Raw genomic sequence first — 23,545 nt, 5'->3', positions numbered from 1 at the left:
TTATGGTCCTGAAACCTGCAGGTATTTAGAGAATTGGAATCTTTACACGCGTGAAAATCCATCTAAACAATGTCCATTAGAAGGTACCTTCAATCTAGATAAGATCATATATCTCAGAGGAGCTTTTAATTACCAAAGGAAAAGCCTCTGACACGGTGTGAGCAATTCGTCTAGGAATGGGTTAATTTGAAACTCTGCTAAGCCCAGAGATAAAGAGAGAGCTGCTCTGTGTATTAGGTCAGACTATGTTAAGTACAAAGAAAAATTGCTTTTAGCCCCAGCTGGCTGTGGGAAAATATAGACAGAGGTAAATTAAAGGTAATATAAGTTACAGAACTGAGATTGCATTTGCAAAGCTTAACTGTTCAGTGAGATTTAACAGTCTTTGCAATCCCAGAGCTGGTATGGCTTGGTGACCTGAACTGGAATCTCTGAAAGAGACACTGCAGGAGATTCCAGGGTGTAAAAGAACAGCTCTCCCAAGAGTGGAAGCATGTTGGAAATACTGGACAAGCTATATACAGAATAATCTCCCGTCCACCTATTCCCCTTCTCTGAATGTTATATACAGACGTGGTCAGTCTGGATATGTGTGAGTATTAAAGTGGCTTAAGGCTTGGGGAAGCTTTGGGGTTTGGTTATATGGTGTGTTTTATCCTCCCCCAACGTCCTGCAGTAGATAAATTGGTAACAGATTTGTCACAGTTTGGTGAGTAATTGAGAATGGGGGAGCCCTATAGAATTTACACCATCTATTTGTTTTACCTTTGTTATGTTGTGTTTCTTTTGTTTGGAACTGTTGGTGTTATATGTTGAGGATTGCATGATTAAAGGTGAGCCTACTCTCAGCTGCAGTAAGTCTGAGAACTAGAAAGGGGTTCTACCCCCAGTTGCAGCAGGACTGGGCAATAGAGTAGTTGGAGAAAAAGAACAAATATGTACTTGATAACTAGAATTGAGCAATTAAGAGCATAGATCATGACCCAGACAGCAACTCAAACCTGCGCTCAGGGTAAGTTGCAGGCTTTGAGACAGGATTTTCAGTTAGAAAAGGAAGCCCTGGCTAAGCAAGTACCAGTCCTTCAGGGACTTGCCAAAATTTAACTATTTGTGCTCAGCATACACCGTAATAGTAGTGTGTTTGCTACAAGGGGAGATTAAATAATTAAACACCAGTGGGCCATGTGTTTTGCCCAGGTGGCAAGCCTCACAAGGGAAGACTTAGGTAGTCTTGTGAGTTAAAATGTTTTAGGGAAAAAGACCAGAAGGGTGGGGGCTAGTTGAGAAGCCAACCCCCCCTTAGTTAAAACTGGCAGTGGAGCAAATTGGTGTCTAGGGAAAGAACGGTTCAGCTAGAAAAGAAGGATCGGGCCCAGGCAGGCAGGCAACAGATGGAGAGATTGGAAAACAAGTTGGAAACTTTTGAGGGTCTAGTGGAAGAAAGGAGTAAATAGGTATAAACATGGGGATTTCAAATATCCAGGAGGATACTTGTCATAGTGATTTAAGTTGAGAAAAGTGGTTGTTGGAGAAAACGAGTGAGTGATTTAAGGCAGTGTGAAAAGTTAACTCCGTAGTTGCTGGAGGGAACAGCAGTTGAACTTTGTAAAAATGCTAAAGAGAAAAATTCTTGGTGTCTTTGAAATGTTTGTAAATAAATTCAGGCAAAGAAATTATTAGATTGCAATCATTTGGTTATGACCCATTTAGTTGAATTATCTAAAAAATGTTTATATAGTGCTATGTAATTGAAATCTTATTAGGTTCTAAAGGCACTATAAGTGTTGATGTTTTCTTTCAGTGTTTAAAAGCAGGAGTTAAAAGTACAAAGCAAGTCAGGAAGCATCTGTATTGATGCAAGTTATCTAACTGATAAAGTAGAAGTCACTGAGACCTAAGCTGCCTATGAAACATATATATAAAAATATGGGGTAATTCCCCTGTTTTGCCTGAAATCAACGAAGGTATTTGTATATTTTCAGTGATGATTGACTACCCAGAAAAGGTAGACCCCTGTTTTTGTCTTTCAGATAATCAGAGAAAACTGATGCTAGCTGAACAACATTCAACATACCATGCCTTTGATGGCACAGTAAAAATTATGTTTTGTTTTATGTTCTGTCTTGTGGTGTCTGTCTGGTGGCCAAAATTGTTTTGTTTATGGGATGGTCTGGATTGGAATACAGATACTTGTTTTGTTCAACTTGGAATACAAAGTGCTTGGATGAATTGGGAAAAATGTGATATACTAAAGTCTAATACATCTCCTTAAATAAGAGAGAGAAACTTTATTGGCCAAATCTTTTAATTGAAAATTGTTAATAAAACTTGCATACTAATAGTTTTTGGAAGCAAGGACATGGAAAGTTAACCCACTCCCCATATTATATTTGGATCCTTCTGGCTATCTCAGATTTCTAGCCAGAGGGCTGGGGATGGTGGGAAACTATTGGACTAGAGGCTCTATGAAATAAACTCATCAAAGTGGGTGTGCTTGTCCTAGCTTGTTGTCCTAAAGCTTTGACGAAAGTTATTTTAGTAAAAGGATAGATGTGACAAACTTTAAATAATAAGACTAATGTACTGTATAAAGGCAATGTATATGTGTTCATTGTTAGAAAAAGATGTATAAGTGAAGGCTAAGTTTCCTTTGTAGGTTAAAAGAAGCCAAACAGGAAAAAGGAAGAAGAACGAGTTAACTGAGGAAAAATAGCTAACATGCTGAGTTTAAAGATAGGGCATTAGCCCCATTTCAGGACACTGCTCTCAGCTAAGACTTAGCTAACAACCAAGACAAGGGGGGGTGGGGCTTAAATGTTCCCACACAGCTGTAAAGTCTGCAAATCGCTGACAGGCACTAATGAAATGTGTTAGGTTTCTTTTTTACAGGTACAGACGCACTACACAAAGACCCTAGGAGTCCTGCCACCCTTGGAACCAGGAAACTGGATTAATGTAAAGCTCCACCAGCGAAAGACTGTTTTGGCTCTATGCTGGAAAGACCCTTATTAAGTCCTGGTGACCACCAACAGCGTTGTGCAGTGTCAGAATCCAGGATTTCCTGACCAAAAAGGACATTAAGGACTGACCCTGGTGTAGAAACCAAGAATTATACACTGGCAGGAGGAAATTTGTGGGACCCCTGTTTGAGACTGTGGTATTGATTAGTTTTTGGGGTTTATTCTACAGGCTGCGTCCTGTGGTTTGGATAAATCCTCCAGCATGTATTGCTCACAAGGGGCTGCCATTAGATTAGCACAACAGAAAGCCTGGGTTGTTTCCTCTGCAAGAGGAGGGAATTGACCAGATCTCTGTGGACTCAGGCCAATAATATAGCAACCATTTGAAATATTTTTAAAAAAGCTGGGAACATGATGAGAAATTGGGCCAACTAGAAGGGGCCACTAGCCTTATTTTTAGAGCTCAGCTATCCCAAGTACAGGCTGGAGTTGGTGGGTTACATGTCATTTCCACCCTCAGTTCTATGACCCAGAAGTTGCTGACAGAGATGGTATTGAGAATCACTGAGACTGGGAAGGTATTGCAGTGGGATCTGGTATATTTAGATGGATCTTGAGCACCAGACTTGGCCCACTGCCCTTACAGACTATCAGGAACCATCTGATCTGTGGTCAGGGGGATGACATACTTGGACACTTTCTGGATGGAAGTATGGACATTCACAATGCTCCTTCCAGGCATGAGGACCGGTTAGGGTGGGTGTGGGCTTCCACATACCGAATCTTACCGGGTCCATAGGGAGGATGAATGTGGAACTGAATACCCCAGCTCCCTAGAGTTTAATTGTTTTTTGTCTTCAAAGTATGAGAAAACTCAGCCAAATGTTTGTTGAGTATTCTCAAAGGGGGGGATTGTTGGAGTCATTAGGCATATCCCTAGATAATTTAGGAGGGTAGAAAACCACAGTATTAATGAAGCTTTTCTGTACCAGGCCTGAATGGACCAAAGTTATTTTATGCTTGTCCAAAGTGCTTCCATATTAAACTCTAATTGAACTCCCAGGCTAGTATTGAGAATGGAATGTGTAACAGCTTCTTATCAGTGTAAGACACCAGAAGATAGGGCCCCTTTTTACTATCTCCTGTTTAGTTTAGAAAGAGGGGAGGGGAGGCGAGGCAAGGTAATAAATTCAGAAGTAAACCAAGCTAACAGCCTTGAAAAGTTACGAGATGAATTGTCTGCTGTCAAGGATGATTTAATTGTTAACTATACACTGTATAGGAGTGGGGAGGAGACTAGTGGGGGGTAATGAGGATGCCTTGTTGAAATCATGTATAAGAAGACACACACAGCTTGTATCTGTGTGTGCAGGATTTGAGATGGTAAATATCTCCCTGGCACCTTACTTGAGCTCAAATAAACTTTTTCTGCATTCTCCACCCTGGTGTGATAATTAGTGCGACGCACACCGGGCAACGAACCACTGTTTGCTGCCTCAGGCCTTTTTGGGCCGGCAACAGGATGATGCAGCAGGTGGAGAGAGGCAACCTCAGCTAAGCTGACCAGATAGCAGGTGTGAAAAATCGGGACAGGTGTTGGAGGGGTAATAGGATTCTATAGAAGAAAAATCCCAGATATTAGGACTGTCCCTATACAATCAGGACATCTGGTCAGTCTAACCTCAGCTGAGACTCAAAGCGAAGGAGAATCGCTGAGGCAGAGGCTCACGTAGCAGGGGCTGTGGGGGAGGAGGCTCCTGCGTCTGCTGCAGGGAGGCGAGTGGAGGGAGACCAGGGGCAGGGGGCACTGGCGGAGCATGGTGCAGCCCAGAACCCACAGGTGCTGCCCACGGATGGAGCGCTGTAGTAGAGGCCTGCGAGCTGGGGCCTGGGGCTCGGGACTGGTGTAACGATGCTGGTTCTGGCGGGACCCAATTGAGAGTGCCAATTCAGGACAAATTGCTTAAAACAGGGCAGTTACAGCCCAAGGCTGGGGGTTTTCCACCTCTAAGGCAAACCAAACCAGCCAGCCAGAGGACTTTGGTCTTACCCCAGTAGCTAAGCACAAGTCACACAAGGAATTCCCTTAGACACTCCCGTCTCCCAGTATCACCACAAGTGCTACTCGTTATGGGGACAAATGGTTATGAAAACCAATGCCCTAATAAAAGAAAAAGGGTTCTCCTGATCCCTAAGGACCAAGCCCCAGACCCAGGTCAATATATAAATCAGATCTTATCCACAAATCACGCTGTTGCCAGTCCTTTAGAATCTAAAATCTAAAGGTTTTTTCATAAAAGGAAAAAGATATAGATGAGAGCTAGAATTGGTCAAATGGAATCAGTTACATACAGTAACGGCAAAGGTCTTAGTTCAGGCTTGTAGCAGTGATAGAATAAACTGCAGGTTCAAATCAAGTCTCTGGAGTACTGTACATCCACAGCTGGGATGAGTCATTCGGTCCTTTGTGTAGAGCTTCCTTGTAACAAAGTCCCTCCAGAAGTATGAAGCAGGACTGAAGACAAGATGGAGATGAGGCATCAGCCTTTTATAGTCTTTTCCAGGTGTAAGAACACCTCTTTGTTCTTACTGTGGAAAATTACAGCAAAATGGAGTCTGGAGTCACATAGGCAAGTCCCTGCATACTTTGCTGAGTCTCAAAGCATATCTGCCTTCTCTCAATAGGTCAGTTGTTTAGCTGATGATCCTTAGTGAGCCATCAAGCAGGCTAGGCAGAGCTAACACCAACTTGTGTGAGGTGGCACCCAGAAGCACAGCAGAAGTTTGAAATACACACAGTCTAGAGCCAATATTTGTAACTTCAACTACAAAAATGATACACATATACAGCTAGCATAACCATAACCAGCAAACCACAACCTTGTCTTAGATATTTGACCGCATTTATACAAGATTTGGTTCCACTAAAACCATGTTCTATATGGTCCCTGTTCACGTCAATAACGTGACAACCGGGCAGCCAGGTTCTCACCTGTCACAATTGCCGGTCACGGAGTCTGAACAGCTTCTGAACACCCTGCCTGGCTAGCTGGTGTGGCAAAGCTGCAGGTGCCCAGTGTGGCACCAGGGGAGGGAGCGGGCCCTGATGGCGGCTGCCTGGGATTGCTGCTCGGCCGGCTGTTCCCTGGGCACTGCTCAGAGCCCACTTAGTTCAGCAGCAAGGCCAATGCCAGGTCCCGTCTGTGGCCGAGCACGGACACTTGTGTGCCAGCGAGAGACGGGGCTGGGCCCTGAGGCTGTCCCGGGCACATGGGCACATGTCCTGTTCCAGGTGGGGAGGGAGCCAAGAGCCAGGGGGGGTGAAAACCAGCCAACCTCCTGACGGCATCATGCTGGACCCTGAGTCCCCAGGGGCTGGGCATGGGCTGGGCCCTTCGGGAAGCAGGGAGGGGCCTCGGCTGGTGCTTTGCAGTCAGTGCAGTCAGTGCAGGCTCTGATCAGTGACTTTCAGGGCACCCCCACCTTCAACTACAAGGCGGCTCACGTCTTCTTCATCAGCCGTGAGTATCAGGAGGCAGCGGATTCCCCAGCTGGGAGCCTGGCCAGCGGCACAGTGGGGGTGGGGGGTCTCTCTCTGCCAGCAGGCCAGTGCCCCAGCAGACCAGACCGAACGACCCCACCTACCCCTTCCCCCCTCCTTCTCCCCCACGGGCCTGCCTCCAGCCAACACGGCTAACAGCGTGCGCCCAGGAAGGCGGCCTCTGGCTACCATTCCCATCAGTCCCAACTGGGGTGGGGGGATGGGACACCACCAGAATACCCAGTGTGTCAGGGTCACATCTGCTTCTCCCCATTACCAGGGGCGGCTCTAGGCACCAGCAAAACAAGCTGGTGCCTAGGGCGGCCAAATCTAGGGGGCGTCCCCTGCTGCCGGGGGGGGCGGCAGGCTGGGTCGGCGGAGCTGCCGCAGTCATGCCTGCGGGAGGTCCACCGGAGCCCCGGGACGAGCTCGTCCCGCGGCTCGGCTGGACCTCCCGCAGGCATGACTGCGGCAGCTGAAGCGGAGCTGCCGGACCCGCGAGCCGTCCGCAGCTGCGGGAGGTCCAGCCGAGCCACGCGGGAACGGCGGTCCCTCTGCAGTCATGTCCGCGGGAGGTCCGCTGCTCCCGCGGCTCCGGGCGCCTCCCGCGCATGACTGCTTGGGGCGGCCAAAAAGCTAGAGCCGCCCCTGCCCATTACAGCGGCAGGGGGAGCCCAAGTCCCCGTTCCTCCTTGTGCATCATCCTGAGCTGTACACTCCAGTCACTTCCCCCTGTGGAGGGGCTGAGGGAGGGTGTGAGACGGGGCTGCACAGGAGAGATTGTGGCCCCCCCTCGCTGCTGATGCTGCAGAAGGCGAGAACCCGGCGTGACTCTGGTTTGGTGGGGCTGGATTCATCATTGACTCCTGTGTGTCCCTGCTGGCTTGCCCAGGTTCCCCACAGGTGTGCAGCACTACTGCCCCTGCTGTGCCCATCCTGGCCTTGTCTGGGGGGGCGGCACTGTGCTGGGGGTCCTGAGCCCTGTGCCTGTCACCCCCACCCACTGCCTTCGCCTTGCAGCCTGTCCTGAGCCTCTGGTCAAGGAGCTGAGGGAGTCACGGGTCACCAAGGCCATCAAAACCCTCAAGGACATCAACGTGGCCTTCCTGCCCTACGAGAGCCAGGTGAGGGGTGGCCGGGCTTTGGAGGAGCTGGGCTGCGGGGCAGACGGTGACGTACGACACCCCACCCTTAGTGTTCAACGTGGCTGGGGGGTGGGGGGGAACCTTTCCCTTCTAGGGCCCTGGGTTTATCGCCAGCACAGGGCAGCAGGGACTAGCCGGCTGCTCACACCCTGTGAGACGGGGAATCGCTGGCTTAGATGTCTGGGGGAGGAGGGCCCTGCCTCCCCGGCTTTACCAGCTCTTACTGATGGTTTATACCAGGCCTGCAAGACAGCCCGATACTCCACACGCCTGCCCTTTGCCCAACCGCCCCATCCCCTCCTTGTGTCGTCAGTGGATTTCCCCCCTCATGCCCCTGAGGGGAGGGCTGTGTTGTCAGTCCCATTGCATTGATGGGGAAACTGAGGCACAGAGCGACATGAGCCTGGTCTACACACACAAGCTTTGTTGGTCTGGGTTTGTCACGGAGACGAGAGAAAAAATCCCCCCTGTAACTGATGCAGCTGTGGTGGCAGAGCCCCTGGGTAGATGCCGATATGCTGGCCAAGCAGTCCTTTCGCCACTGTAGCTTATTTCATCTGGGGTACCGGTGCCAGCTGTGCCAAGAGAAGCTCTGGCTGGTATAAGCTGAGTGTCCGTCAGGAGGCTTTGCTGGTTCACCCGTCCCGTTGCGCCAGCAAACCCTTCATGGCCGATACTGTTTTATTGGTGTCCAAGCACGTTTGCCCCAATGGCTCGTTCTGTTCGGCCAGTGAAATAAGCGACAGCAGCAGACGCGCGTTGATGCCAGGTTTGCCCGTGGCTACACTGGGGCTTTCACCAGACTAGAAGCATGGCCAAGCCCCCTCCCCCAACATTGACTTCTCCAGGGCAGAGACACACCCCGAGGGCACCTGGGAGTCTGCAGCTCAGTAAGGACCTGAGGCCGGGGAGTCTTCATCCCAGGCTGGTGCATGAATCTCTGGGCCGCTGTCCCTCTGCCACAACAGGAGTGGCTCTGGCAAAGGGATCTCCCTCACTAGGGGCTCACTATAGCTCTGCCAGGCTGGTCTGGTCCAACAGCGCATCTTAGGGTCGTGGTATGGGGCACAGCTGGCCTGGCTGCCAGCAGTTGGCACCAGGGTCTGATCTCTGCTCCCCTCGCCCCCTAGGTGTACTCCCTGGACAGGCCACAGACCTTCCACATCTGGTTCAGCCCCTACCGCTCCTTGGAAAAGAAGAAGGAGCAGGAGATGCTGGCAGAGCAGATTGCCGCGTTGTGTGAAACCCTGGAGGAGTATCCAGCCATCCGCTACTGGAAGTGAGTGTGCCGGGGGAAGGGGTGTGACGAAGTGGGAATGTTCTTAATGTTTTCTCTGAATACTGCGTGGGTGCCTGTGATGCAGCAGGGAAAGGGGAGTATTGACCTGGGCAGGTTGCAGGGGAGTTTTGCTGGGACTGTCTGCATTGGGGATGGGAGACTTTCCTTGAGGCCAGATACCTGAGCATGTAACCTGAGAACAAGGAGGGGGGTTGGAGCCAGGTGACACCTTTTCCCAGGAAATGGACAAAGGCTGGAGGAGGAGTCGGGGGGAGGCTGGGTGAGACTGGCTGGAGGGAGTTTCAGTTTGGAGCTGGCTGGGAAAATGGAGGGGAGCCTAGCCGGATGGACCTGACTGAGGGGGTCCTGTTGTCTGTACCTGAAAGACCTGTCTTGGACTGTGTTGCTGTCAACTAAACAAACCTGTTTTACTGGCTGGCTGAGAGTCATGGTGAGTCGCAGGAAGCCGGAGGTGCAGGGCCTTGTCTCCCCCACACTGTGACAAGGGGTACCCAGCTATCTGCTTCAGGAAGTGAGTGTGCCCTGGGAAAGGGGTACCCAGCTATCCCCTATAGGAAGTGAGTGTGCCCAGGAGATACCCGGCCATCCGCTACAGGAAGTGAGTGTGCCCAGCGGGAGAAGGGTACCTGGTCATCTCCTACAGGAAGTGTGTGTGCCCCTGCGGGAGGAGAGGTTTCTGACCCATAGGGTTTGTCTTTGCTGCAGGGACCATGAAGAGAACTTCGACCTGGCTCGCGCTGTGCTGGCCAAACTCAAGGTGTTCAAGGAATACGAGCCCAGCATGGGAGAGGTGAGTGAGCTGTGCCGGCCGTGCCCTCGCCCTGGGACAGAGCCGCGGGGGGAGCACATGAGAAGTAGAAGGATAGAGGAGCGATTTCGAACCTGCCTGGAGATCCTGGCCGGGGGAGGGGTGGGGTCTAAACCTGCTTGGAGATCCTGAGGGGTTGGCAGAACAATAGCATTCCCTGTGTGGGGACTAATGGCCCCAGCCCTTCTCTAACACTGGCCGTGGGCAGATCTCAAAGTGCTCTACAAAGGCCAGTGTCCTTATCCCCTCTGTACAGATGGGGAAACCGAGGCACCGCCTGGGGAAGTGTGTGCCCAGCACAATCTCTCTGTTTATAAACAGGGCAGTTCGATCACAGAACTAAGCTTTGCACACGGAGCCTCTTCCACACCTGGACACTCCTGTCTGTGTGTGCTCCTACACCCATCCCCACGGTATCGGAACCTCACTAATGAATTCAGCCTCCCAGGGGAGGCGGGGTGGCCTGTGTTACAGATGAGAAACTGAGGCATGCAGGGAGTCTGCCAGAGCAGGATTAGAACCCAGCTCTCCTGAGCCTTAGCCACAAGTCAGCCCTGGCCTGTGGGCTCCCCCCAACTTCTGCCGTCCCCGTCCCACCCCCAGCAGAGGGGAGCTGCAAACCCACCCCGCCCTGGATTCTCGCACAAGAAACTCAGAGGTTCCTGTCCCCCTAGGAGAAGCAAAGTGATGTAAAATCCAAAGCCTGCCCAGATCTCTCTCTCCTGTTGCTTCTGCTCTTGCTTCCAGCCTTTGCCGAGCTGCTGGGAGACTGTGCACCTGTGGCCAACTGGGAATGTTTGTAATATCTTTTATGAAGCTGATGTGTGCCTCAGTTTCCCCTATATGTTGCATGGCTTCTCTGGCGGGACATGGGGGGGGGAAGGACTCTCAGGGAAGGTAAGAATCATGGTGTGTGAGGGGGTGTCACCTCCCTGTCTTGGTGAAATGAAGAGAATCCAACCCAGATCAGCTTGGGAGCCAGAAAGACCGTGCCAGCTCCAAGGGCTCCTGGCTGGACACTCCCAGCAGGGAATCGGAGCAGGGCCCCCAGCTCGAGAACACAGAGTTGGGAAGGTTTGAGCTGGGGGATAAGTGAGGGAAACTGGGAGCTCTCGCCTGAGAACTGACCAAGGTCAGACTGAGGCCTGGTCTACACGAGGCAATTGGGTCGGTGTAACTGTGTCGCTCGGGGGCATGAGAAAGGCGGCGTCACTGAAGCGGCGCAGCTGCAGCGGTTTACATGTAGACACAGTGGTGAGCTGGAGCCGGTTCGCGGGAACCAGTTGTTAAATTTAGAAGCCCTTTTAGAACCGGTTGTCCTGTGCGGGAAAACCAGTTCTAAAAGGGCTTCTAAATTTAACAACTGGTAAGTTTAAGTGACCCAAGAGCGTAGCTTGGGGGGAGCAGCCGCTCCCCCTCAGCACATTACCTAAAAGTGGCACCTTAGGCGCCGACCCCGTGGGTGCTCCAGCTCCCCACCCCAGCCCCAGCTCACCTGTGCTCCGCCCCACTTCTCCCCCACCCCCACCGCTTCCCGCAAATCAGCTGTTCACGTGGGAAGCCTGGGAGGGCTGAGAAGCAAGCAACGGCTTCGCGCACACCTGGCTGCCCAAACCGTCTACACAGGGAAGGGGTTGACAGCATGCTTGTTAACCACCGGAGCTACTTGCTGCAGCAGAGCTGGCTCCAGCCTGCAGCCCCTGTCTGATCTGTGCTATTCTCAGGAGCTGGGAGGTGCTGGGGAGGTCAAAGTCCTGCTCCGTACACACCCTGCTGCTCTTACTCCTGTGAGTCCCCCCAGGGATATTCCTGAGGCTCTTGCCAAGCCTTCCTGTCACAGGTGTAAGCACTATCCCCATGTTACCCGGGGGAAACTGAGGCATGGAGCAGCGTGCCAGGAGTAGGTGGCAGAGGCAGGAATAGGAGCCAGGAGACCTGACTGCCCAGCCCCCTTCAATAGAATCCAGACAGCTCGCCCACCGCAGGGCCAGGAGTGCTGACTCAAACCCTTCTGCTCTGGGCAAGGTGGGGTGACCCAATGGTTAAGCCAGGCCCCATCTGCAGTCGGGTATCCCTCCAGCAGAGCCTAACTGGCAAAGGTGTGAGCAGAGTCCAGGGGTGGGGGGCATAGCAACCCCCCGAGGCTGGGTAGGGCTGGAGAGCAATGATGGCTTCAGCTCTGGGGTCATGTCCCTGCTCTGCCCAGACTCCCTGTGTGACCTTGGGTGAGTCACCCAGCCTCTCTGGGCCTCCATCCCCCTCTGCAATGGGGTGACAGCGCTGCCCAGCCCCACGTGCATGGTTTGGGGGGAGGCAGGATGAAGCAATGATAGTGCTACAGTGGTGGGGGCCAGATACTCCTCCAAGAGAGGCGCTTCCCCGTCAGCCTCAACTAGGGTGACCAGAGAGCAAGTGTAAAAAATCAGGGCGGGGATGGGGGGTAATAGGAGCCTACATATGAAAAAGACCCCAAAATCAGGACTGTCCCTATAAAATCGGGACATCTGGTCACCCTAACCTCAACCCATTTACCCAGAGACTGTGGAGACCTGCCAGCGAGTGGGTGGTGACTGGTCCAAGGTTCTGCTTCTAAGTGTGGCTGAAAATCGGGCCATGTACTGAGGTGGGACAGTTGGGGAAGCGTCAGGGGCTGTACGTCTCGGCCCCCCCCAGACGGTCTGTGCTACCCAGCGAAGAGCAGACGCAGCCCCTTGCCGAGGTGCTCCTGGGTGGGCTTGGGTTCCACTGGGGCTGCTGGAGCTGGTTTCAGAGCCGCCTGCCATGGGAGCGCAGGGCTGGTCTCCTATCGCCACCTGCTGTGCCAAGAGGGCAGTGCATGCTGATCAGGCAGGGAGCAGGGGCTGGGCCAGCCCGCCCATGATGTGGGTCTGAGCTGCTGACCATTTGAGTGGTCTCTGTCCAACTGGATGCTGGGGGCCACCCAGGCTGGGAGCGGGGAGCTAGAGGCTCACATGGGGTCCCAGCTCAGATGCAAGGTGGGGCATCGGGATAACGTCCCATTGTCCCCCTCTGGGACCTTGTATCAAAGAGTCTCTGGGCCTGGTGTTGGTTAACGATAGACCAGCCAGGGCCTTCTGGTGTAGCTCCCCCGGCCCCCACGCAGCATATGGGGCAGGGGGCAGTCGGGGGGCTGCCTTGCAAGGGGCATGGTCCCGTTGGTGGAGAAGCACAAGCTGAGAGCGTGCTTGGGGGAGGGGGACATTGCTATTAGCACGAGGGGCAGGTGGCCTGTCCCTGCAGGGGGCGTTGCAGCACAGCTGAGTGGGGAGCTCTCCCTGCCGGTCAGGGCAGGACCCCAGGGCACGTCCCAGCTAGCTTGGGAGGTGTCTCTTGGCTTCCTGCTGGGGTTGGGGGCTGGGCCGCAGAGAGGGCAGGTGGTGAAGTTTCAGGCCACCAGGGACCGTTGGATTGTGCCGTGTGAGCCAGGCCAGGACCCCTCCGCCGGAGCAGGGGGTGACGGGTCTCTCTCTCCTTTGCCCCAGGGCCCCGACAAAGCCCGCTCTCAGCTGCTGATTGTGGACCGGAGCTTCGACCTGGTGTCCCCACTGCTGCACGAGCTCACCTACCAGGCCATGGCCTACGACCTGCTCAGCATTGAGAACGACACCTACAAGTAGGGCCTGGCTGCCAGCAGGGGGCGCCCCGCACTCCTCCTCAGGCGGGCTGGGGGGGATGTGACCCAGGCACCTGCACTGCTCTGCAGCCCCCAGGCTTGGGGGAGGGGTGCCGCAGTCTGACCCCATCTCCCCTCCCCCGCAGGTACAAGACGACAGGGACCAGCGTCTCGCGGGAGAAGGAGGCGCTGCTGGACGAAAACGACGAACTCTGGGTGCAGCTACGCCACATGCACATCGCTGACGTCTCCAAGTGAGCGCGCTCAGCCCTGCCCCTGACACACCCCTCCATGCCCCACCCATCCCTCGGACACTGCCCACCGTGCCCCACCCAGGGCCAGAACCCATCCCCTTCAGACACACCCCTCCCCACCCTGGGGCCCCCTCGGACACACCCTTCCCCTTCCCTTCCCACCCTGCTCCCCCTTGGATACACTCCTCTCCCACCCAGTGCAGGGACACCCCCCCGCAACACACCCCTCTCCTGCTCACTGCCAGGACTCCCCTCCCCCTCCCACCCAGTGCTGGGGCTGGTCCCTCAGACATGCTCCTTTTTGAGTGCTGAGACCTCCTGGACCCAGCCCCTCTCCCCAAAGGACCCCTGAGTGCTCCCTTCCAGAGCCACTGCAGCTCTGCAGCTCCTCTCGGGGATCCCCTTGGACACTGTCTTCCCCCGATCCCAGGATCTCCCCATGCGCCTCACAGTCCCCTTGAGGGAGTCCCTCACCAACCTCCTGCTGGGCCTGCCGCTGCCCCCAGACCACCCAGCAAGGCGCCAGGAGCCCCCAGAGGTGCACTGAACTCTCTGCCTTGGGGTAACTTGGGAAGAGCCCCCCCTAACTCCCCCGGCCCCATCTGAGGCTCTCGAGGCAAAAAACCCTGGTGCTGTGGGGCGGGGGGCTCTATCACCTGTAGTATAGGACAGGGCGCCCCCTACCTTCAAGGCAGTGCCTGGCTTCAGTCTGACCCCTCTCCCTGCTGCAGGAAGGTGACGGAGCTGCTGCACACCTTCTCTGAGAGCAAGAGGCTGACCACGGACAAGGTGCGGCGGGGGCTGTGGGGGGTGCGATTGGGAAGTCCAGGATGGGGGGACCCATCCCACTGCCATTGATGGGGAGGGGAGGCTGCTCTGCTGCCCCAGGAGGCCTTGGCGGAGGTGGGGCTGTCCCATTGCTCCCAGGGTTTGCCTGTAAAGGGCTAAGAAGTGTATGTGGAGCCCCCTGCCCCCAGCCAGAGCTCTGGAACTCCCCACGGTGTGGGAGGGCAGAGGCCCATGGGGCGGGGTCAGACAGCAGGATCGGGGCCGTGCAGGAAGAGCTGCAGAGAGCCAACGCTGGCATCTCCCCGGCCTGCTGCCGTTTTACACCTCAGGGGCGCTCGGGTTGCGGGGCTCCTGTCTTATTCCAGCTCGCCTGGGAAGAGCAGGTCTAACCCAAGCCGCAGTTACGTGTGGCCTGAGTGATCCGCCCTGGCCCTGGTACGCGTGGCTGGGCTGCTGTGGCTGGCCCCAGGCGAGGCCTCTGCCCCGCAGGGGGCTCCGTGCACTGGGAGGGGCCGGGATCTCACCACTGCCTCCCTCCAGGCCACCATCAAGGACCTGTCCCAGATGGTGAAGAAGTTGCCTCAGTACCAGAAAGAGCTGAACAAGGTAACGGGGCTGGGGCTGTTAGTGGGCGGGGGGCAGGGCATTCAGCGGGGCTGTTGCGGGGCAGGGTGCTCTGTGGGGCTGGTGAGGCACAGTAGGGACTCTCTGGGGGGCAGGGCACTCTGGGGCACTCCGCTTTACTGCCTGATGAGAGCTGCTGACCTGTCCCATCGGGCAGAGCCATTTTCCCCCCAGGTGCTGTGTGGCACCATGGGCAGTAGCAATGCCCCAGCAATGGCAGCCCTTGGGTAATGCCCACGCCTTGCTGCTGCAGCTCTCAGGAGACGGCCTTGGTGGGCTTCCAAACCAGCCTGTTGGAGCCACTCCTGGTGCCACTGGGCCATGTGCCAATGGAAAGCTCCTGGCCACTGGCACAGGTACCCCGACACCTGCTGGTCTCCAAGCCCCCAGCCTCGTGGTGGCTAACAGAGAAACCATGGGCTGCTTTGGAAGCTGCTTCCTCCTCCTGATCCTCCCCTCCAGCTGCCCCGCTCCACCCCAGAGGTGGCAGCACATCAGTGCTGGGCAAAACAATCCCTATGTACTGGCCTTATACAGCCGGTTGGGGCTGCCCCTCTGGCCGAGGGGCCCTCCTTGGGGGTTGGGGGGTGCAGGTGCTCTGGACCAGCCGGTGATGCGGTAAACTCCCCCATGCCCTGGTCTCTCCCCGCAGTACACCACACACACGAACCTGGCTGAGCACTGCATGCAGCACTTCATAGGATCGGTGGAGAAGCTGTGCGGCATGGAGCAGGTGGGTGTGTGGGCAGAGCCTGGCTTTGGGGCAGAGTCTGGCTCATGACTCAGCCCGGAGAGAGGGGTCTCAGACCCACAGGCTCGCTGGAGCCAGGGCCAGCCCCACCATGCAGCACCAGGGGTGCAGAAGGGGGACATGGTGCTCGGGTTACTCCCTGGGGGCCTGTTGCTCACCCCAGGGGGAGCTGACCCCAGGGAGGAGGGGGCCCTGGCACAGGGGGTAGGCGAGCTGTGGTCTGTGGGGCTGTCGCGTCTCCCATCCTGCTGCAAGGCGAGAGGAAGCGGAGCGGCCTGACCTGGGCCTTGTGTGTTCGCCCCCCAGGACCTGGCCATGGGGATGGACGTGGATGGGAAGAAGATCAAAGACCACATGAAGATCATCGTGCCCGTCCTGCTGGACCCCAGCGTGCAGGCCTATGACAAGCTCCGCATCATCCTGCTCTACATCTTGAACAATGGTAACGCCACAGGCCTGCAGGGGGCAGCACTGGAGGCAGTGCCCAGGTCGGTGGGGCTGGGGGGGAATAGCACTACTTAGACTGGCACCCCCCCAGCCATGCTGGGTGCCTCCTGGCCAGCTGCTTCCCGGGGCTTGTGTCCAGCCTGGCTCTACGGCCCTGTCTCCCCTCTGCCCACCTCTCGGTGCCTGCGAGCGGCCTTTGCTCCCTGCTGCTGCCTTCCCAGCAGTGTCCACCCTCCACACTCCCCCCAGCCCGTTCTCTGCAGGGAGGGGAAATGGAGACACACACCCGGAGCAGCCCCCCGGCTCGTTCTCTGCAGGGAGGGGAAATGGAGACACACACCCGGAGCGGCCCCCAGGCCCATTCTCTGCAGGGAGGGGAAATGGAGACACACACCCGGAGCAGCGCCCAGCCCGTTCTCTGCAGGGAGGGAGGGAGGGGACGCACGCCCTGAGCAGTCCCCGCCCGTACTCTGCAGGGAGGGGGATGGAGACACACACCCGGAGCAGCCCCCCGGCCCATTCTCTGCAGGGAGGGGGATGGAGACACACACCCGGAGCAGCCCCCTGGCCCGTTCTCTGCAGGGAGGGGAAATGGAGACACACACCCGGCGCGGCCCCCCGGCCCGTTCTCTGCAGGGAGGGGGATGGAGACACACACCCGGCGCGGCCCCCCAGCCCATTCTCTGCAGGGAGGGGGATGCAGACACACACTCAGAGCAGCCCCCCGGCCCGTTCTCTACAGGGAGGGGGATGGGGAGACACACCAGGAGCAGCCCCCCGGCCCGTTCTCTGCAGGGAAGGGGAACATCCCTCCCTTCCTGCAGGCTATTCAGACACCATGTTCTGCCTCTGAGCCCCCTGCGACCAGTTCCCTGCCCACCCCTTGTGTCCTCCCTGGACCAGCTCCCTGCTTCTTGCTGCATCCAGCCCCTTCCCCCAGCTCACCAGGGCCTGGGGAATCTCCCTGACCCTGACATTGACACAGTCCCTCGTCCCCCATCGGTTCCTGCCCCATGCTGGCTCGGTGGGGCAGGGCCCTGCTCCGGGACCCTTCCTGTAACCCTGCTCAGGCACTGCCCCTGCGCCCATTGCCCAGGCCAGGTGCCCTCATGTGGCTCCTCTGGCTGCCCAGTTTCCTGGCCAGGGGGTGCTGTGGAGTTGCCAGGCCTCCCCCTCTGCACTAAGCAGCAGTAAATGGTTTGGGGGGGTTGCCCTCCCTCCAGCTCAAGGCCTCACAGCCTTAAAGAGCCAGACCTCGGCTCTGACACTGCACCTGACTGGCCGCAGAAGGGGGAGCCCAGATTGGGGGAGGGGGGCTCCCACTGCACTGCCAGGGGGAGCTAGAGAGACCCCTGCCCCCAGCGCTGAGAGAACCTGTGGAGGCAGGAGCAGCAAGAACCTGAATTCAATCATTAACTGTCTGGGATCCAGTGGGTTAGAGCGGATGGTGCTGGGAGCCAGGACTCCTGGGTTCTACCCCCAGCTCTGAGAGGGGAGTGGGGTCTAGTGGTTAGAAGGGGGCTGGGAGCCAGGACTCCTGGGTTTATCCCCAGCTCTGAGAGGGGTGGGAAGAGCAGGATCTCAGGATTTGATCGGGGAACTAGGACTCCTGGGCCACAGACTGAATGTGCCTGGGCTGTGGGTGCGTCCCAGGGGTGCTAGCGCTGACCTGTCTCTCCCCATGCAGGTGTGAGCGCGGAGGCCATCAGCAGGCTGATCCAGCATGCCAGCATCCAGCAGCAGGGTGACATCATCTACAACATGGAGCGCCTGGGCACCTCCTTCATGCCTGGGGTAAGGGACTGGGGCCAGGGGCCGGTAGCTGTACCCATGCCAGGGGGCAGATCTGGGAAGCCCAGGCCATCCTGGGGGTGCGCCCCTATGGCAGTGACCTACTCCCAGCAGAGGTGGCCTCTGTCCCTGTACAGTGGGGTGACGCCCTCCCCATATGAGGGTGACCCCTGAGTTACTCCCCATCTGGGGTGACCCCTTCTGCCCCTGCAGAGGACCCTGGGGGTCAGGACCTCAGATCACCAGGGATCTGGTGACCACTGCATGGGGTGGCCATGCGGCAAATTGGGGGCAAACTCTGTCCTCCCATCAGTCTCTCTCCCCTCCTGTCTCTCTCGCTCAGTGATCCATTCTGTTCTTTTCTCTGCCTCTCCCCTGCCAGCCCGGCTGGAGCGACTCAGATAGGCCGCGCTCTCCCTGTCTGCCCCCATTCCCACCCCGCACCCCCTCCCTGCTGCCTCTCACCCCCTCTCCCTTCCTCCCCCAGAGTGGGCAGCTGCAACCCAAGAGGAAGGTGCGGCTGGAGTCCACCTACCACCTCTCCCGCTGGACCCCCAGGCTCAAGGACGTCATGGAGGTACCTGGCCATCTGCTTCCTGGCCTTGGGGGTGGGGGGTCACACCTGGCAGGCTGGGCCCAAGGGAGTGGGGCTGGTTTGGGGTCAGCCATGTGTAGAGCCCTGCATATCCGCGCACCATTTCTGCAGATAGTGGATCGGCTGCAGAGACAACCAGGTCAGTCTCTACTCCCCAGCAGCGCCTGGCCCACAGCATCCGGCTCATGCAGCCCGGGGGGCGCAGCGCGCTCGGGGCCGCCAGCCAGCAGCCAGTGGCTGTCCGGCACCCATTTGCCCCACTGCGCTGCTTCCTGTCCTGCAGGTCGAGCAGCACCAGCGTCCCCACCAGCTCCTGGGCAGCAGGATTTGGGATTGGAGCGGGCGGGGCCCCTGCACCAAGGGTGACCAGATGTCCCGATTTTATAGGGACAGTCCCAATATTCAGGACTTTTTCTTATATGGGAACCTATTACTCCCCACACTCTGTCCCGATTTTTCATACTTGCTGTCTGGTCACCATACCAGGGCCCCACCCCTCCACCCCACTGTGATGCAATATGCTCTGCTGCTGTCGTGTACCATCACTCGTGACCCCCCAGAAACATCACTTGATAAGACACCCCTTCCCCCCAGCCCCCACCCCTTCCATGCTGCCCCCACCCCCTCCACGCTGCCCGTTCTCGAGAGCCCGCCCCTGCTCTGCACCTTCTTGAGACCCCACCCCCACACTGCCCCTTCTCCTCGAGACCCCGCCCCCACATTGCCCCTTCTTGAGACACACCCCCACGCTACCCCTTCTCCTCAAGACCCTGCCTCCTCCACGCTGCCCCTTAACCTCAGTCCCCACCCTCGCGCTGCGTCTTCCCTGAAAGACCTCCTTCCCCTCCCCCCCACCCCCCAACTATCCCTTGTGAGCGCATCCTGCTGCTGGTGAGGATGTGGATACAGGTAAAAGACGGCTAGTGCAGTGGTCTCCAAAGTGGGGTGCGCAAGAGGATCCTTGGGGGTGCGCGGCAGGAGAGGCGCTTCGGGTGGGAGTCCACACGGCTTTTTTTTTTTTGCTTTGGCACAAATGGTGGAGCCAGCGCGGCAGGGGGTGTGCGATCAGAAAAGTTTGGAGACCACTGGGCTCGTGGATCGCGGGCTGATGCAAATCCACATTTTTGTATCTGTGCAAGGCTCTAGCCATGTGAGGGGCTCATCAGAGAGCCCTCTCCTGCTGCCATCCTTAGGGACTTATATCATAGACTCGAGTGTTGGGGAGTTGTCTTACCCGGTGCTGCGATGCTGCCACCTCTGGGAGGGGGGGGGGCATGGGCGGTTTATACAGGGGTCCCTCACCAGGCCTGAATTCTTCCTGAGGAGTGGCAGGCAGCTGTTAACAGCCGCACAGCAACACTGCCTGGGAGTCTAGGGCAGGAGGTGATCAGTGTGTGGGGCTGGAAGTGCAGGGGATCCAGGCAGCACACTGTCATGACTGGTACTGGAATCTGAATGGCCGGCAGGGTCCTTGGCCTAACCTCCAGTGAGGAGCAGCTGTTTGACGTTCATCTGAAGGACAAACTCCTGCAGCACAGTACTGGTCACTGACTGACCGGGGAGCGCGCCCCCTGCAGAGCCTCCCCACTCCCTGCAGTACAGAGCCCCCTAGCGCCGCACTGGGGCCAACACTGACTGACTGGGAAGAGCGCCCCCTGCTGAGCCCTCCCCCTCCCCGCTCCCTGCAGAACAGAGCCCCTTAGCGCCGCACTGGGGTCACAGAGCACCCTCTGCTGACTCACTAGCACCCCCCAGCACCCAGTGGCTTTTCCTTAGAGGTCTCCTGTCCAAGCACTGCCTGGGCCCAAACCTGCTTAGCTTGTGAGAGGTGACATGGTCGCTCCTTCCCCCCACGCTTGCTGGGGCCTGAGCCCCTCGTCGCCCTGCCCTGTGGGGCACTCCTCAAGGGGGTGAGGGGAGCACATTTAGTTGCCTTCAGCCTACTGGCTTGGGGATCCTCCAGGCCAAGGATTAACCCCACTGCCCGAGCTCCTGTCCCTGGTAGATCACAGGCGGGAGGCTCCCAGGCCCCTGCTCCAGCGCTGTGATGGTTCCTCCTGTGGGATTTTGGAGCAGGCAGTTGCGGTAGCCTCAATCCCATGGCTAATCCAATCAGGGGCGCTGCCCCCACCCAAGCGCCAGCCGCAGCTCGTCAGGCCTTAAGCTTCCCTGTACAAGTCAACGCAGCGGATTCACAGCCTGGGCCCCCGCGTGGCTGGGACACACCTCATGGGGCAAGAGGCAGGGCCTGGATCTGCCTGCAGCAGGGAAAGGGCACTGAGGGCTGCCTCCCCCCCCAAGTGAGGGGCCCTGGATCCAGCGGCAGGAGGTCTCTGCCCTCCCCATAACGATGGAGGGGTGGGGAGTTCACAGCAGGGCACTGAGCGGCTGAGGGGGATGTGGGGAGATGGGGGGCATCACTGGAGGAGTCCGTGTGCTCTTTGCTGGCTCCCCATGCGCCACCCCAGAAAGGGGGCGCCAGGCTGCTCCTCCCAGGGGTTGTCAATCATTCAGTGAGGAGCTGTCCCAGCCCTTCCCCCCAGTGGGGCCTGGCTTGGCCACCAGGTCCAAGGTTCCTGCTGCTTGGCCCCTGCTGACCTGTCCTCCCCCCTGCCCTCCCCACCAGGACATCACTGAGGACAGACTGGACAGGGAGCTGTGGCCCTTCCTCTCAGACCCGGTCCCTTCCACCAGCTCCCAGGCTGCTGTCAGGTAAGGCTGAGCCTGGCTGGGCTGTGGGGGGCAGAGCCCTGACATCCTCCCCCCTCCCCCCCCAGGGTGTAGGAGCCTCTGTGCCTGGGAGTGTGTGGCCAGGACCCGGCCCTCTACAGGGAACGGGGTGCCCAAGAGCCTGGAGCCCTGGACCCCTCTCAGCATGTCTCCCGCCCCCAGCAGTCCCTCAGCACACCAGGGCCCAGGATGGAGGGACGGGACTGGCCGGGCTGTAGACAGCACCCCCAGCCCAGGGCAGGTGCCGCCGTCCCCTACTCCCTCTTGCCGGCTTTGGGTCTCCTGTCCCACGGCCTTGGGCAGGGCCTGCCCCCCAGCCTCCTCGGGGCCCTGCCCTTCCATCTGGCATCCCTCAGCGAGCCCCTGGTATCCACACTGCCCCTCTCTCCCCCCAGCGCCTGCTTCTGGCAGTGCCCACCCCTCCGCCTGGCATTCCCTCAGCGAGCCCCTGGTCTCCACACTGCCCCTCTCTCCCCCCAGCACCCGCTTCTGGCATTGGCACAAGAACAGGCCAGCGGCTGAGAACCTGACGGGCCAGCGCCTCATCATCTATGTGCTGGGTGGGGTGTCCATGTCTGAGATGCGCTGCGCCTACGAAGTGACCCAGGCCAGCGAGGGCAAGTGGGAGGTGGTGATCGGTGAGTGGGGCGAGTCCTGGGGGGAGGGTGGCTGGAATGCCCAGGTCAGGGACAGTCGGGACCCTCTGGGAGGTGGACACCCTAGAACCACCTGCCCAGCACCCACAGGGCGCCCATGCCACCCTCTGTCCTCCTGCACCCGGGGGGCTGGGAACAGATGTGCTGGCCCCACCTGCCCGCAGCCCCACATGGCCTGTATCTAGCCACCTGATCTCCTGGCCTCTGGCTCCCCAGGGCTCTCCTTGCCCAGGGACCATGTGTGGGGGCCCAGTCAGACACCCCCAGGAACACCCATGGGGATATGGCTCACCCCCTGCACACACCCCTCTAAGACCCAAGGGTGAGGAACACTGTCAGCGGGTGGATTCTTGCCTGGCCATGCAGGGTACAGCGGTACGAGGGGTGCGGTGCCAGGCCGCGGTGGGTAGGAGGGGCTGTCTCCTCCCCCCCTGCACTAGAGCAGGGTCCAACTGCAAGGATGGGGATGATGGTGATGCCAGCCTCATGCCTCCCCCACTGTGCCCACTGCTGCCAACCAACTGTCTCCCCCGCAGGTTCCAGTCACATCCTGACCCCCAGGCGCTTCCTGGATGACGTCCAAACCCTCGACCAGCTGGCCCCCGAGGAGGCCTAGAAGCAGCCCCCTCCTCCCAGAGACTCTGCCCCCCACAGCTCGCTGCCCCCAGCTCCACCTGCTTTTCTCAACAAGGCACCTTCCCCCCTACTCCTGGCTGTGGTGTCGGTTCTTGGGGGTGGGATGGGAGAGGGGCTGGGGGGGACCCCCAGGCTGCTTGGCTGTTAGGGCAGGGGGCAGGCCAGCCCATTTCGATAATTGCTGTGCGGCTGCCAGGTGGGTGGGCGGCGGATTGGGGACACACAATTAAAACGCTGCAGCAGAGACATCTGCCCAACTGGCTGGTTTATGGGGGTGGGGAATGGGACACAGCCCCAATCTGGCCAGGGCAGGGCCACCAGTCTAGATGGAAGTGGGGTGGGAGGCGGGCAGAGCCTGCCCACAGGAGGAGGAGGGGAAGGGGGACACCAGTCCGACTTGGAGATCTTGAGGAAGGTGCAGTCACGGTTGGCCTTGATGGTGAAGATGAGGGGCTTCCCGGTCAGCCCAGCCAGCTGGCCCACCATCCCGCCGGGTGCGTCAGGACGCAGCACACGTCCTCCGCCTTGTCGGGCAGGCGCTGGTAGACGTGCAGGCAGCCCCACAGCATGAAGTAAAGGCTGACGTCCTGTTGGGGGGTGGGGTGGAGGATAGAGAGGAACGTCAGCCCCAGCACCAGGGTTAGGGGCAGGCCTGCCCCCAAGGTGCGCACCCACAGACAGGCTGCCAGGAGACCTGGGGGACAGCCTACAGCTCTGGCCGAGCCTGAACTCTCTGGAGCACCCCACTAACCTCAGCAGAGCCACAGCCCAGCATGAATACCCCCAGCTCCATGGCAACCAACCCCTTCCCCATTCCAGCTGTGCAGGGTTTAATGTTTCCTAGGCCTGAGTCCCAGCACCCGGGGGGAGGAAAGGGGGGGCTG

The 23,545-nt window shown here is 57.9% G+C and overlaps 2 protein-coding genes across 6 annotated transcripts in view; one reads left to right on the top strand and one right to left on the bottom strand.

Moving 5' to 3' along the window:
- The window catches only part of LOC123353364 (syntaxin-binding protein 2-like), a 29,290-nt gene extending 6,566 nt beyond the window's left edge, over positions 1-22,724 (top strand). Inside the window, exons 6-20 of one of the 3 annotated variants that reach the window (XM_044994386.1) lie at positions 6,367-6,481; positions 7,522-7,625; positions 8,777-8,925; positions 9,652-9,736; positions 13,258-13,388; positions 13,535-13,642; positions 14,374-14,431; positions 14,972-15,037; positions 15,708-15,788; positions 16,113-16,248; positions 17,941-18,047; positions 18,532-18,621; positions 21,266-21,351; positions 21,850-22,007; positions 22,562-22,724. In XM_044994386.1, coding sequence (XP_044850321.1) covers positions 6,367-6,481; positions 7,522-7,625; positions 8,777-8,925; positions 9,652-9,736; positions 13,258-13,388; positions 13,535-13,642; positions 14,374-14,431; positions 14,972-15,037; positions 15,708-15,788; positions 16,113-16,248; positions 17,941-18,047; positions 18,532-18,621; positions 21,266-21,351; positions 21,850-22,007; positions 22,562-22,641 — 1,554 coding nt within the window. In that variant the 3' untranslated portion in view covers positions 22,642-22,724. Of the gene's footprint in view, positions 1-6,366; positions 6,482-7,521; positions 7,626-8,776; positions 8,926-9,651; positions 9,737-13,257; positions 13,389-13,534; positions 13,643-14,373; positions 14,432-14,971; positions 15,038-15,707; positions 15,789-16,112; positions 16,295-16,344; positions 16,800-17,940; positions 18,048-18,531; positions 18,622-21,265; positions 21,352-21,849; positions 22,008-22,561 lie in introns of those variants that run through there. The other 2 variants (XM_044994384.1, XM_044994385.1) reach the window with 2 other exon arrangements.
- LOC123353370 (ras-related protein Rab-3C-like) overlaps positions 1-23,545 on the bottom strand; it is a 1,186,649-nt gene that overhangs the window by 527,389 nt on the left and 635,715 nt on the right. The window lies entirely within an intron of this gene.

Source organism: Mauremys mutica, chromosome 20 (genome assembly GCF_020497125.1).
Source record: "Mauremys mutica isolate MM-2020 ecotype Southern chromosome 20, ASM2049712v1, whole genome shotgun sequence".
Lineage (NCBI taxonomy): Eukaryota > Metazoa > Chordata > Testudines > Geoemydidae > Mauremys > Mauremys mutica.
The sequence above is the reverse complement of the archived record's forward strand: the minus strand, read 5'-3'. Positions and strand labels throughout refer to the sequence as shown.